General features: G+C 49.0%; 1 protein-coding gene across 7 annotated transcripts in view; it reads right to left on the bottom strand.

Moving 5' to 3' along the window:
- Positions 1 to 1,259: 1,259 nt before the first annotated feature.
- EXTL3 (exostosin like glycosyltransferase 3) overlaps positions 1,260 to 15,851 on the bottom strand; it is a 208,971-nt gene continuing 194,379 nt past the window's right edge. For 6 of the 7 annotated variants that reach the window (XM_045009498.1, XM_045009497.1, XM_045009499.1 and 3 more), the window contains 3 exons: positions 14,224 to 14,368; positions 12,773 to 12,901; positions 1,260 to 3,565 (listed from right to left, as the gene is read on the bottom strand). In XM_045009498.1, coding sequence (XP_044865433.1) covers positions 3,356 to 3,565; positions 12,773 to 12,901; positions 14,224 to 14,368 — 484 coding nt within the window. In that variant the 3' untranslated portion in view covers positions 1,260 to 3,355. The other variant, XM_045009504.1, reaches the window with a different exon arrangement.

Raw genomic sequence — 15,851 nt, 5'->3', positions numbered from 1 at the left:
AGCTTTAAAGCCAATCAAAATAATAGTTCAAGTACCAGGTCAGTTATCTTACTGATTATATGCCAAATGCACCTATAGCTAGACTGAGATGGGGACGAGGGGGCATGTGGCAGATTACCCCATAAAAATGGGCATTGCTTTTAATCTTGACGGTGCCGGGTCATCGATCCTTGCTCCGACAGGCTCCCATTCTGTGACGTCGCAGATCGCAACAGGAACAACAAACTGACCGGGGCAATTAAGAAGTGGGCAGTTCCTCCCCCAGCCCTGCCCCCAGACAATCAAAACCACCAGGAAAGTTTGGAAAAAGGCCCCCTATTGTTAAAGGGGCGCAGTCACATTTCCCTCTGAAAGCTTTGCATCTTCCATAATAACCAACCTGCTCTGGTCATTAACAGTAAGAGGAAGGTACCTTGGTCTCTGTTGTGCTGTTGGGTGTATTTGTGGAGAGCAGTGACACAGTTTTGCTGACGGTCAGTGGCATCACTCTCAAAACCAGTTCTGCAGGCATAACCCCTCTAAAGAGCACCAGGATGTGCAGGGGTGTTTCCCAGTACCAGCAGTCGGAAGGAATGTACCCAGAAAGGAAGGGGAAGGAGGTCTTGGCATGGCTAGTGCTGGCTGCTTTCAGGCCTGCCCAAAGGACCTGTAGAAACACAGCAGTGGAACAGGAAACCCCTCTGTTTGGCTCCACATGACCGAGAGACTCTGGTCGTTGGGGTGGCACTTTAGATCTAGATCCGGCATTAGCAAGAATCAGTGTCAGGGAGATGACGGGATAATATTAACAATGATTTTAGATGGCAACTGGGGACAATCAGTACATACTGGCAGCGCTCCTGGGACGTGGCTACTTTATCTTCTGCAGGCTGCCATTAAAAATCAAGTAGAACAGTTTAAGTGGCACAGTCGGTCGTTCTGAAACGGAGAACTACGGAGTCCTTTCTTGCATTATGGGAAATGAACGAGTGCACTGCCGAGGGCAAGGGAGCAAAAAAAGGAAACCGCAGCAGCAAGAAGGGTGCAGACGCCAGGGCGGGATCACAGAGCACCACGGAGTTTGCTTCAGAGGAAGATGAGCAGGCTCAGAGTGGACAAAACAGTGAGGTTCACGAGACCCTCCCAAATTCTGCAGGAGGAGGAGTTTGTTTTAAAGCCCAGTGCGATCACCTCCAAAGGCAGCCGGGGAGGAGGAACAGCCCTGCTGCGGCAGAGAGAGAGAGAGAGAGAGTGTGTGTGTGTGTGTGTGAGAGACAGCCCTGCTGCGGCACTGTGTGTGTGTGTGTGTGTGTGTGTGTGTGTGTGTGTGTGTGAGACAGCCCTGCTGTGGCAGTGGCGGGTGTGCATGCGTGTAGGAGGGGAGATTTTAAAGCAGGAACACCGAAGCCCACGCCAGTCTTATCTGACTGCCGTGGGGGGTGTAGGCAAGTGAGCACATCATGGCAGGTGTGGTCTTGTAAAGCAGCCAGTCCTGCTGGTACTTCGCTTTAGGTCCTCCTGGCAGTTTGTGTAACGCTCAGAGGGCTTATTCTCTCCCTGCTGTCCCATGAAGACCAGAGCTGCATTTGACACAATCCCAAAAGGAGCAGCACTGCAAGTCCTACTGAATCTGAGCCCGCAGTTCTGAGGGGCAGGGCAATGGGAAGCCTGCTCACCACCACCGGTGCCTCCCACCGAATCCAGCCTCTCTGACTGCATCTACACAGCAATTAAACACCCACAGCCAGCCTGGGCCAGCCAGCTCTGGCTGCGGGGCTCTAAAATTGCTCTGCAGACGTTTGGGCTTGGGCTGGAGCCCGAGTTCTGGGAGCCCACGAGAGGGGAGGATCCCAGAACCTGGACTCCCACCTGAGCCCAAACCTCTACACAGCAACGTTCAGCCCTGCGGCCTGAGCCCCGCAAGCCCCAGTCAGTTGACCTGGGCCAGCCATGGCCACGCTGCAAGTCTTTTATTCCAGTGTGGACGTCCCCTCTAACAAACACCGCCTGCCTCCCCATGCGCCTCCTAGCAAAGCAGTGGCCAGCTCTCCCTTTAACCACCCTGGGGAAGAAGCTGCTCCTGCCTGGCTTGGGTGCGTGACCATCCCCCTCAGTGTTTTGAATGAGCAGCACCTGCCTTTTTTACTCAGTTTACGATGACGCCACGGACCCTTTGGAGCGAATCTCGTGCCATTCTTGGCACAGATCTCCAGCGCCAGCAAACGAGGCCCCTACAGGATGGGGAACATTCCTGATGTCCTTGCTAAAAGGCCAACATAGAGAGAATTGAAACCAAGCTCCCTTTACGACTAAGCAGGTTACAGAAAACCACAGGGCCCCAGAACACACCCACCCTGGTTATTGCAGACGGCTGTCACCACAGGAGCAATGTTTAAGATCCCCAGATAGGATCCCAGGCTGTCGGAGTGGGTGAAGGTTAATAGTGTTCGAGTAGCGAGGAGCAGGAAGGGAAATGAGTGAGACCAGGGCGGAGAGGAACTGGGCTTGGAACGTCAAGTGTAGGCTGAGTGTGTGCAGCGGTAACCGAATCCCTGGACAGAGTGTGGCAGCTGAAGCCATCTGGAGGGCAGGTGAATGATGCCCCCTTGTCAATCTGGTGCTAGGAAGAGGGAAAGGCAGCTGGGGAGGGAACCTCTGGACCCCCCCTCCCCGCTCTTCCCTCTCTGGGCTGTGACGTGAAGGCGGTGGGTGGGGAGGGTGGTGGGGGTCTGCCGGGGGAGGGGAGCTCATCAGTGTGACACCTGAAAGGCCTCAGTAGCCAGAGAGGAAGATAGACCAGAAGCATCACACCTGAGGGGCACGGCCAGCTGCTTGGGCCGGATCGTTATAACTTGGGAGGGGAAAGTGACTGTACCCCTGCCCCGAAATGAGTTAGCACAGAGGACAATCGACACACCCAGGAGTGGCTTGGGGACTGGGAATTGCCTCTCCTGAGCCAGGCCCCTCCACAGCATGTTCTCTCCTACATAGTTCTCCCCCCACAGGACAGACTGGCAGGCTTAAAAAAAAAAAGCCTCACGCGGCAAATCTAAAACACTTTCATTTTAAATAACAAGAATTTAAAAAATGGTGGCCCTTGGCTAACGGACTAGCTGAGCTACTAACCAAAGTCTCCATTTCCTCAGTGTATGATCCTAGTAAGTGTCTTCACACAGGTCATATAGTCCAGTTCCATTTCACTTGGTGCAGTTACCCTGGGGTGGGTGGGTAAAAATCATTGATTAGAATCCAAGATTTTCCTTTTGCTTTGCATCACTGTCCAGACTGGAGGCTTTTCTCGCTCGGAACCCGGCAAAGATCCCCCAGCCTCTCGCCCAGGTCCAGAGTGCTGAAGGGACCCCTCAGTAACCCCCTCCTAAATGAATTTGAAGCATTTAGTCTTGTCATGGGGCAGGCGGGTCTTGAAGAGGACAGAATCCACACGAAACTGGGTGTACAGGAGGGGCATGTACCCGTACACCTTGACAAAGAAGTTGATGCACTTGTGCCGCTCGTGGAAGTGCGAGTCGTCATGCGAAAGGGCCTGAGGGCAGCCAGGGCAGCGGAAGGTCCAGCGCGAGGTCACCTGGGAACAGAACGTAAGAACATAAGAAAGGCCACACTGGGTCAGATCAAAGGTCCAGCTAGCTCAGTATCCTGTCTTCCCACAGTGGCCAATGCCAGGTGCCCCAGAGGGAATGAACAGAACAGGCAATCATCAAGTGATCCATCCCGTCGCTCATTCTAAGCTTCTGGCAAACAGAGGGTAGAGTGACCATCCCTGCCCATCCATGAAATTATCTAGCTCTTTTTTTGAACCCTGTTATAGTCTTGGCCTTCACAGCATCCTCTGGCAAAGAGTTCCACAGATTGACTCTGCTTTGTGTGAAGAAATACTGCCTTTTGTTTAATTTAAACCTGCTGCCTATTAATTTCATTTGATGACCTCTAGTTCTTGTGTTATGAAAAGGAGTAAATAACACTTCCTTATTTACCTTCTCCACACCAGTCATGATTTTATAGACCTCTATCATATTTGTTATCTCTTTTCCAACCTGAAAATTCCCAGTCTTATTAATCTCTCCTTATACAGCAGCTGTTCCATCATTTTTGTTGCCCTTTTCTGAACCTTTTCCAAGTCCAAGATATCTTTTTTGAGATGGGATGACCACATCTGCACACTGTATTCAAGATGTGGGCATACCATGGATTTATATAGAGGCAATATGATATTTTCTGTCTTATTATCTATCCCTTTCTTAATGATTCCCAACATTCTGTTTGCTTTTTTGACTGCCGCTGCACATTGAGTGGATGTTTTCAGAGAACTATCCACAATGACTCCAAGAGCTCTTTCTTGAGTGGTAACAGCTAATTTAGACCCCATCATTTTATATGTGTAGTTGGAATTCTGTTTTCCAACGTGCATTACTTTGCATTTATCAACATTGAATTTCATCTGCCATTTTGCTGCCCAGTCATGCAGTTTTGTGAGATCCCTTTGCAATTCTTCACAGTCTGCCTGGGATTTAACTATCTTGAGTAGTTTTGTATCATCTACAAATTTTGCCACCTCACTGTTTACCCCTTTTCCAGATCATTTATGAATATGTTGAATCGGACTGGGCCCAGTACAGACCCCTGGGAGACACCACTATTTATCTCTCTCTATTCTGAAAATGGATCACTTATTTCTACCCTTTGTTTCCTATCTTTTAACCAGTTACCAATCCATGAGAGAACCTTCCCTCTTATCCCATGACAGCTTACTTTGCTTCAGAGCCTTTGGTGAGGGACCTTGTCAAAGGCTTTCTGAAAATTTAAGTACACTATGTCCACTGGATCCCCTAGTCCACATGCTTGTTGACCCCCTCAAAGAATTATAGTCGCTTGGTGAGGCATGATTTCCCTTTACAAAAACCATGTTGACTCTTTCCCAACAAATTATGTTCATCTCTGTGTCTGACAATTTTGTTCTTTACTATAGTTTCAACCAGTTTGCCCGGTACTGAAGTCAGGTTAACTGCCCTGTAATTGCTGGCATCACCTCTGGAGCCCTTTTTAAAAATTGGAATCACATTAGCTATCCTCCAGTCATCTGGTACAGAAGCTGATTTAAATGATAGGTTACATACCACAGTTAGTAGTTCTGCAATTTCACATGTGAGTTCCTTCAGAACTCTTGGGTGATACCATCTGGTCCGGGTGACTTATTAATGTTTAGTTTATCAATTTGTTCCAAAACCTCCTCTAATGACACCTCAATCTGGGACAGTTCCTCAGATTTGTTACCTAAAAAGCCTGGCTCAGGTTTGGGAATCTCCCTCACATCCTCAGCCATCAAGACTGATGAAAAGAATTCATTTAGTTTCTCCACAATGGCCTTATCATCCTTGAGCGCTCCTTTAGCATCTCGATCGTCCAGTGGCCCCACTGGTTGTTTAGCAGGCTTCCTGCTTCTGACGTACTTTATTTTTTTGCTATTACATTTTGACTCTTTGGCTAACTGTTCTTCAAATTCTTTCTTGGCCTTCCTAATTATATTTTTACACTTCATTTGCCAGAGTTTATGCTCCTTCTATTTTCCTCACTAGGATTTAACTTCCACTTTTTACAGGATGCCTTTTTGCCTCTCACTGCTTCTTTTACTTTGCTGTTTAGCCACGGTGGCACTTTTTTGGTTCTCTATGTTTTTTAATTTGGGGGATACATTTAAGTTGAGCCTCTATTATAGTGTCTTTAAAAAGTTTCCACGCAGCTTGCAGGGATTTCACTTTTGACGCTGTACCTTTTAATTTCTGTTTAACTAACCTCCTCATTTCTGTGTTGCTCCCCTTTCTGAAGTGAAATGCTACAGTGTTGGGCTGCTGTGGTGTTTCCCCCGCCACAGGGAGGTTACATTTAATTATATTATGGTCACTAGTACCAAGTAGTTCAGCTATATTCACCTCTTGGACCAGATCCTGTGCTCAACTTAGGACTAAATCAAGAATTGCCTCTCCTCTGGTGGGTTTCAGGACTAGTTCCTCCAAGAAGCAGCCATTTTAGCCTTCAAGAAACTTTATCTCTGCATCCCGTGCTGAGGTGACATGTACCCAGGCAATATGGAGATAACTGAAATCCCCCATTATTGTTGAGTTTTTTATTTGAATAGCTTCTCTAATCTCCCGGAGCATTTCACAGCCACTATCACCATCCTGGTCAGGTGGTTGGTAGCATATCCCTACTGCTATATTCAGAGGAACAAACAGCATCATCTGACACACTGCGACAAAGCTCCCTAGAGAGCTACACATCCAGCAACCACCGATGTGCAACAGCAGCTTCCCGGCAGGCTGCAGCCACAGAAAGGCTAGTAGAGGAAGTGAAGAGGAATACAGCTGCCAACTGAAAACCCAGGGGAGGAGTTTATGACAACCCTACTCATGTGAAAAAAAGGTTCTCTAATGGCCCCAAACAAGATCTTTTAGCTGAACACTATGATCAGGACCTGGGCTTGTCACCTCACTAACGACCCTCCCTCCAGCAGCACAAGCCTCAGGAAAGCCACGCATTCAGTACCCAGACTGAATCATCAACACCACTTCCTTCCGCAGCTGGGCTTTCCTTTGAGGTCTCCCATCCAAATACTGACCAGATCCTAACCTGCTTAGCCTGTGAGCTGAGACAGTATCACAGCCTCTGATGGGACAGCTTCAGGTAGGTGCTACAACATCACACTGACTCTTCCTACTGCATGTCCTGGGGGCATTTCGCCCACCATCATTTACTATCTGTTGTTAGTTTTAAGACCAGAATGCAATGTTCTCTGGGCCCACGATGCACAAGAGACTGGAGCTATTTAGTTCGGAGAGGACCCAAATAACATGGCACATGATAGAGACTGGATCAATACACAATACAGAATGAAAGGTACAGAGCAGGGAAACTCGGTGCTGCTGGAGAACAAGGGGGCATCAATGAAATGGTGAACAATCAATCGGTGGAACTCACTGCCACTAGGTGTCATCGTGGTCAAAAGCGTAGCAGGGTTGAGAAAAGGATTAGACATTTATCTGGGTAATGGGAGAACATTTAGTTACATTACATAGAACACAGACATGTACATTTTCCATCTGACACAAACCCTCATGCCTCAGGATACAAACCAAGCCCTAACGGATGGGTGTTAAGAAGAGACTTCCCTTATGGGCAAGTTCTCTCTCACTAGAGGGCTTCCTGCACCTTCTTCTGAAGGTGGCTGGTAGCAAACACTTGAGATACGATTCTGAGCTAGACATATCCCTGGTTTGATCCTATATGATAATGCAGCAATGCCTGTGCTTCTAAATGAAGACTGTGGGTAGGCAGAGACGATAAGTGGCTGCTGGAAACCCAGCACAGAATAGATATTCCATCCTCCTCCATTCCCACGTTCAGCAGTAGGGAAGGGCTGAAGCTGCTAGCAGATGGCTAGCTGCAGCTCCCCGGAGTTATGCTGGGAGATGTAAAGGGTCCACTCTACTTGGGCACCACTGCCTTGGAAGAACATTTAACTGCAGAGAGGATCCTTTGGAGGTCTGTCTTCCCGCCCAAGGAAACGTGTCCCTGAGGAATGACAGAGGCTCACTCTCTTTTCCATTTCCAAGCAGAGACCCACCACCGCTGCCTTGACGGGACTGACCCTGACAGTCTCTCAGTAACACACCGACTGTGCTCGGCATCTTTGATTATTCTTACTAATGATGGGTGAATTCACTGCTTGAGAAGTGAGAGACCAACAGCCCAGGACAGACGCAGGCACAGTCTGGGTAAGTGCTAGGCAGGCTTCCTCTCACCTAGCTAAGACAATGCATCAATACTGCAGCATCTCCTGTTAGTCCTGACATGGGTCACATGCCAACGTACCTCCACCAGCCACATCCTAGCCCTGGCACTCCACACAGCTCTCCCAATGCAACTGAATCCTGATCCTCAACATCCCTCTACTATTCCAGCTTTGAATCCCCTAATGGCTCTGCCATAGCACCTCCATCATCACATACAGCACCTCCTGGCTACTCCAGTCCTGAGGCCCACAACCCCTTCCCCCCACAGCTCTGCTCCTCAATCCAAACCTGCAACAGTCCTGATATTTCTTCCCCAAGACACTCTTGAATTATCAATAAATTCACATGGTGGTTGGCGAGCTCTGTGAATAGGGACCTGCCTGAGACCCACCAAGCTCATTTCCACTAACCCCACTGTTACACTGAATCACTACTTCTGATCTGTGACGCTACAGAATGCAGCACAAGTACACCCAGACCCAGCTCCCTACCAGCCACGCCAGCTCATCTGTACGGCATGGTTTACCTCGCTCCCTTAACATCTGAGCTACAATTCCATTTGATCTGATCTCTCCCCAAGCACATACGGGCACCAGGAACCTTGCTCCACCAATCTGATTAACCAGGGAAGCATTCAGACATTACACCAATGGCGCCAGTAGAACACTTCCTAGATAGAAGGCGCACACTGAGCTCATGGGAGGTTTTGTTTCCAGTTCATTTCTCCAGTCCTTTTCCTAGGGAATCCATCATCCTCACACCACCAGAGGCAGCCATTCCTGCCACCAGGAGAGCCCCCAATGTACCACTGAAAAGTCTGTCTTTCTGGCGGTACGGCTCTATAAGCATTTAAGATACACAGCTAGTATCCTTACTAGGAAATCTCTGGGTTATACAGCTGGGAAAGAGTCTCAGGTTATGGAATGACACTCGCTGCCCTTCCTACATCACAAAAGAGATCCCAGATTAGAGAATACGGCAGCTCAAAGAGAAGCCATTGACAGGCAAGAAACTCCTTTCCCTGTGACAAGCTGGTTCCCAGCAATCTGACCCTCTGACTGAAATATAGGGAAGGAACATGAGCAAGTAAGGAAGAAAACAGATCCTCTTTAGGGATGGGAGACAAAGTTTGGGCAGGGGGAAGAGAGATCAGTCTCACCCCAAACCTCTGTCTTATTTCTAGGAGAAATCCGAGTCTTCCTCGACGGCTCTAAAAGAGGGGTGGGCAAACTTTTTGGCCCAAGGGCCACATCTGGGTATGGAAATTGTATGGTGGGCCATGAATGCTCACGAAATTGGGGGTTGGGTGCGGGAAGGGGTGAGGGCTCCGTCTGGGGGTGCGAGCTCTGGGGTGCAGGAGGGTGGGACTGAGGGGTTTGGAGGGTGGGAGGGGGATCAGCCCTGGGGTGCGGGAGGAGGTCAGAGGTGCAGGCTCCAGGCAGAGCTTACCTCAAGCAGCTCCCAGGAGCAGCGCCATGTCCCTCCTCTGGCTCCTATGCGGAGGCGTGGCCAGGTGGCTCTGCATGCTGCCTCGTCCGCAGGCACTGCCCCTGCAGCTCCCATTGGCCCTGTTTGCTGGCCAATAGGAGCTGCAGGGGTGGCACTTGGGGCGGGGGCAGCGTGCGGAGCGGAGCCGTGTAGAGCAACCCCCTGACTCCATTCCCCGGCAGGAGCTCGAGGGCCGGATTAAAACATCTGAAGGGCCGGATGCGGCCCCCGGGCTGTAGTTTGCCCACCCCTGCTCTAAAATGTTTGGTTCCCTCCCACTGTCCTGTTGTTTCCTGCTCTCCAGCATTTCCGGGTGAGAAGGAAGCAGCGTGTGTCAGAAAAGCATGAAAGGAAGTTCCTTGAAGCATTTCTGGCCTGTACTAAACCCCACAGCTAGTAACTTCCTCCAACTTTTCCACAGCATGGACCAGACTTTACCGGGGAGCCCGACTCATATGCACCCTCCCCTCCCCCTGCTCATCCCATACAAGCCATCTGGCATCCCCAGCCACGGCTTCAGAATGTCAGGAAAGGGGGGAAATCTATTTTTAGCTGCAATAAGTGCTTTTGAAAATGCTAATCGTGCCACCTCCATTTGCTCTTCATTCCTCCCTCCCCCATCCTCTCTGTTCCCCTTTCCTCCCCCCAGTGCCCCTGCCAGTACATCTCCGCTGCCTGGCCCCCTTCTCCTCAACACAGATTCTCCGTCCTGGTCAGCTCTAAATGACGTCATGGCCGGGTATGGGGGCAGGGGCCCACATGCACCCAGACAAGCACTTATCAAGTCCTAGCAGCGCGCTTGATGCTTCATGTACGAAGACAAGCACACAGCATCCGATGCCAGGCTCTTCCAGGGGTTCGGCTACAGAGCGCGGAGCTAAGACACAGAGTGGCACAGGGAGCAGGAGGTGGGTTAGGACTCTGTTGGCAGAGGTGATTTCTGAAGGGCTTAGTGGAAGACAGGATATATGTTTCGAGGAGGGGCCTGAAGGAAGCAGTTGTTCCAAATGTAGGGGACAGCATGGAAGAAGGCACCAGGAGGAGATGGGTCGAGGTAACAAAGGGCTCAGATCAGAGGGATGCTCAGGCTCCAGGAGGTAGGAGGAGGAAGTGAGAGTAGAGATGCCAGGAGAGAGGGACACGTCGACATGCAGACAGTGAGTGGATGAGCACAGTCTGTGTAATCTAGGTATAGCGGGAGCTCACTACAGACACTAGTCTCCAAGCCTTCACCTTTCTCTGCCCAGCAGTTGCCATAACCCAAAGCAGCCCGGCTGTTAATGCAGAGAGACAGAATGCCCTGCAGCTCTCCACGCCTCCTAGATGAACCAGCTGGTCCAACACTCACCAAATCCTCAAGCTACACAGCTGATCCGAAAGGCCAAAGCAACGATCAAGACTTGTTGACCATTATCAGAGTATAGCTGACAACCATGCAGTGTCGGAAAGACAAGAGTAGGAAAGGTCCTCCTGAACTGGGTGAATTACTATACGATTTCCCTGTTTCCTACAACAGATGGGAAATCTTCCGTACAAAAGGAGAAAACACAGAGATTGCTGGGAGTCCAAGGAAATAATGCTGGGAACAAAGCAGGTGTGGATTCACAAAGCATGCGACCCACCTCCTAATAAAGACTCTATCAGCTCTTTACCTTCTACACTCCTAAAAGAAAAAAATCTAGCCTTAAAAGGGACTTCACTATCATCCTGCAGTGAACGTACCAAGAGCGATGCTGTTGGAAGTAAAGCCTGAAAGGCCTAATGTGTAAACTCAAATGAGAAAGGGCTGCTGGGACTTGGGTTATATATAATGCATGTAGCTTAAAGAGGGAATTCTTGATTTTGAAAGAGTGGTTAGTTAAGATTGTTTGTGTTGAGGGGTTTGGGAGGGTGTTTCAGGGAGAGGGCTAAAAATAGGCCAGTCACCAAGCTTTAGAGGAGGGTTGGGTATGTAACGAAAATGTTACTGGTTGCTAAGTACTCAGAACTCACAAGCTTTTACAAAAGCTACAACGAAACAAGTTTTGGTATATTACGGCGTTTGCTGGACTGGTTTCCCATTGGCCACTGCTACTGCTTAGCATAAGTGCTTTGAAATTGAGACACCAAGGTGTTAAGTGAGACAGCGGCAATCCTAGGATTAGCATGCTAGAGACCAGTCTTCCAGCACTGTGCTCGGGTTGCTTGTCTTTTCAGATTACAGTACATGGAGCTTGGAATGACAGAATCTAAGCTCAAGTCTGTATATCTGAGCAGAGCCGGTATTGAACAGAACGGTGTCCAGAGTCCGTGCCTGCTTGTGCTCTAAATGAACAGGTAACGAGTTAACAACAAAAGAGATTCCTAGATTCCAAGGCCAGAATAGAAAGGGAGCCCGATGAAGTGCATGCAACATACTAAGCACCCGCCCATCCTCCTACCCCCCTCATTGTTCCTTGCCATCGTTCATTGCATCAGGATGCTGAGATACTATGATGATAGGTGCCAGTACTGAACCCTAAGGGAGACGGATGGCTGAACTGAGACTGACACTCCCTGGGGTAGGCTCTGTTCCTTTGGGGACTGCAGACACATGCTTACATTTTCAGGAGGAATTAGTGATCTTGAGTTCCTCTATTCTGGGGTGCTCAACCTGAGATATCACGAAACATCTGATTTCCAGAAAGTGCTGAGCACCCCGTCCCCCTCAGAAAACCAGTCCCCTTTAATGTGTCTCAATTTGAACACCCAACAACACTCTTACACAAGGGGCAGGGCCCATTGTTTTCTGGGACTTCGCTACAGTGGAATCAGGTCCCAGTAGCCTCATTACCTCCCTCTATCCGAGTGCAAAACGAGACCCTAGAATCCCCAGTTTATAGTAGCATGAGACAGAAAGAGGCCACCAGCGTCTCCGCTGAGACACGCTCCATAGCAAATGGCCTGTGATGGCAGAACATACGGAACTTGGTGCAGAAATAGGCCTAAAGGTGGTAGAGGACTCGACAGACTAACAACAAGGAATTGCATCCCCTGCTTGTGCCTGTCACTTAAAGGAAGGTGCAAGACCATGTATCGAGCCTCTCGGAAAAGAAGTGGATTAAAGCTATTGACTCTGATCCCTTGAGCTCTCCCTGGTCTGGGTCCTGCCAGTCTCAGATATAAACTGTTCCTACAGTGGAGAGCAGCTGGGAGACATGCAAACAGTCCCCCAGCTCTAGGGGACTTGAGGCGTGGCTTCTCACTGATCTGTCCAGCCAGTCTGACTACCCCTACTGCATGCTGCAAGGTGCATCTATTTGTGAAGGCTTTTGTGCAAGGCATGGAGTCTGAGCAAGTTTGGTTTCCCTTATTCAGTGGAAAGTCCCTTGGGGCTGGCCGTCTCACTCTCACTATTGGATATGTTAGCCCCTGGGCCCAGATACATAGACCTAAGATAGGTGCATTTCTAACAGATCAGAATAAGTATTTCTCCTGAAATCAGCAGCACTGTACGAGGTTCCCATCTACTGCTTTACCTTGATGGGTGGTTTCCTTGTGATGTGAGAGACTAGAAAGTTCATGGCAATATCCTCACAGTTGATGTATTCGTCTACCATGTCACGGATGGCTTGTGGCATCACGTAAGAATATAGGTAGGCGTAGTACTGAAACAAACAAACATTCAACAGTAAAACAGACCCAAGACAGCTAGTGACATACTAACTATGGGCGTGACCCAAAGCCCATGGAAGTCAATGGAAAGGCTCCCCGGAACAATGCTGGGGGTAGGATTTATCTCAAAGAGAAGTTCTGCTCCATTCACTCATGGAGTAGCCACGAAGCCACCCCATGGCTGCCTTTACAGACCTGCAGCTCCTGGACCCCACCCTATTGCAATCTGGACATACATGGCCACTTCAAATCTTGCTGGTCGGTCTACACAATGTTTCTGCTGCATCTTGGTCCGTCCCAGCAAGGGATGATGGCACAGGATGAGCCTTTTAGCCTCTCACTGTCCCAAAAGGACACAAATAGTCTCTTTGTTCTCCACTGTCTGCCCCAGCCAGGGAGGAAGGAAGAAGGCTCTGAACACCTAATGGAGCTCTCTGCATCTGGCCCCAACATCCCCTCTTTTTGTAACAGTAGCCTCAGCTACAAATCAACTTAACCATCACCCTTCTACCTTCTGAGTCCGCTTCAGGATTCTTTTACATCTGGTAACCACAGGAGCCAGAGTGTCGGTGGTGACCCTATTACCCCTTGCCACACTCAGGATGCATAAAATTAGATCCCAAAATAGGGTTGCTGCCAATTTTAGCTGTTCTTCATTGGGCGAACCTGGGGCTGTGATCTCCAAGCTGCCTGAGGGATTTGGAATCCTAAGTCCCATTAAAACCAATGAGATTTAGGAGCTTTCAACCCTATTTTTTCATTAGTCAAATGCCTTGTGGCTCCATTGCAAAGGGTGCTAAGTACACAGGTTTGTAAGCTATTGTTGTTGGTGTCACAGCACTGAGCCCTTATGGACAACTCCTCAGGTTCCTAAAGACTGGGAGCAACAATCCAGGACTGGGCATCTGACCCCAGACTCCTGTATGGCAGGGCAGTGCACTAACAAATTACTAAGCCAACCCAGTGAAGACCCGAACACTTTGATGGCTGGTGTCACAGCGCCAAAGAGAATTGCTGCAACTGAATCAGCCACATGTTCAGTCTCTCCCCCTCAGCTCAGAGCCATTCTATGCAGCTTTCCTCAAATGAGCTGCATCTCCCGGGACACGGATATTAACCTTTCCTCAGCAGGGTTTCGCTTTGCGGTGATTAATGAAGCTTATGTTGAGAATCAGAGATGCAAGAGAGAAGGAATGGTCATTTCTGGCACTAGTTTCTTTAGTCGAAAACTCAGGCTACTCTGAAAAAGAAAAGCAAAGCTGAGAGCTGGCCAAGGAGAACGGAGACTGGGTTCTCTCCGGCCACTTGCTCTTACCTTATGAAAGAAGGCAGCACCAGTCAGCACCATGGACAGTTCACAAGAGTAGTTCGAGTTATAGAGCCAGGATTGATGGGGGATGTCCCACGCATGGTATCGCCCAGGGAATCCAACAATGCGGTCCCTTGCCTCTCTCCAGACTCTGCAAATGTAAAGACAGAACTTCAGTGGGACAAGACCACATCATGCTCAAACGGTGAAAAGAATCTCACAACCCACAACTGTAGTGCGGCTCTACCTAATAATGAAGGTATAAATGGTCAGCCAAGGATCCCCAGGCCGTAAAACAACCTCATGAAACAGGCACTTGGCAAAACCCTGGCCCCTCCGCAGTTAATGGCAAAACTTCAGTTAGGCCAGGAGTTCACCCATTATCCCCATTTTACAGATTCAAAAACGGATGCATCCAGCCATTAAGGGTGGAATTTCCAAGGGCGAGCAGCATCAGTCTAATCCTGCTTCCACTGGAGTCTATGGGAGTTTTAGCATGGACTGCAGTGGGAGCAGAGTTATGTAATGCTAAGTGCTTTTTGGAAATCCCATCCTAACAAACATGCCTGAGATCACACAACAGGGCTGTAAACAGAATGCCGAGGCTCCTGGCTCCCAGATTCAGCTCTAAATGCTAAAGAAACTCTAGTGATACACTACACGGAGCAAACTCCACAGACAGGGGCCCTGGCTAAAATTCCTTTTGCCCCAAGGATCTCAAAGTGCTTTACAAAGAACATCTAACACATAACGGTACTGGCTGTACTCTGAGCTCATTCAAAACTGATCTTTCAAATCACATACACCTCTACCTTGATATAACACTGTCCTCGGGAGCCAAAAAATCTTACCGCGTTATAGGTGAAACCGCGTTATATCGAACTTGCTTTGATCCACCAGAGTGCACAGCCCCGCCCCCCCCGGAGCACTGCTTTACCGCATTATGTCCAAATTCGTGTTATATTGGGTCACGTTATATCGGGGTAGAGATGTACAAGTTTATCTTCATCCAACCAACTTTTCCAAGCTCAGTCACGGACGCTCTCCAGTACCAGCAGTACTGGTACTTACAAGCTTCTCAGCCAGCCCTTTCCAAGCAGGGTAAGAGGCTGGTTTGGTTTGATTTTCCATATGGAAAGAATATTTTTTCCACCTCGCCTAACTTGTAAATGACTCCAGGAGATTTTCCACAGACTTCAAAACAAAAAACAACCTCCCTAAGTACCTTCTGGACGAGAGAACGCACCGAAAACAAAAAGCCAAATGACATGTGCAGAACGAGCAAGGAAAAGCCGGTTATAACAGAAATGCGTCTGTTTGCTACCGAGCCCCCACCATAACATAGATCACTCACGTCAAGATGTTTTATGAACCCAGGATGAAAAATTAAATAAAATCAACATTTCAGCTACTTTTGTTCCTAAATGTTTTCCCCTGAGAGGGGCAGGGTCACGTGTGTGTGGTTGAGGCACAGGGCTGGGAGTCTAGATATCCCGGCTCTGCTACAGACCCCTCTGTGTGAACTTGAACAGGTCACCATGTCTCAGCTTTCTCATCTGTCTAGTGAGAGTAACGCTGACCTCTCTCCAGGGGGTGGGGGGAGGCTAAAGTCACTGGTGTTTGTAAAATCACCA

This window comes from Mauremys mutica, chromosome 3, assembly GCF_020497125.1.
Source record: "Mauremys mutica isolate MM-2020 ecotype Southern chromosome 3, ASM2049712v1, whole genome shotgun sequence".
NCBI classification, from domain to species: domain Eukaryota; kingdom Metazoa; phylum Chordata; order Testudines; family Geoemydidae; genus Mauremys; species Mauremys mutica.
Note: the sequence above shows the minus strand (reverse complement) of the source record. Positions and strands in the feature narration are given on the sequence as shown.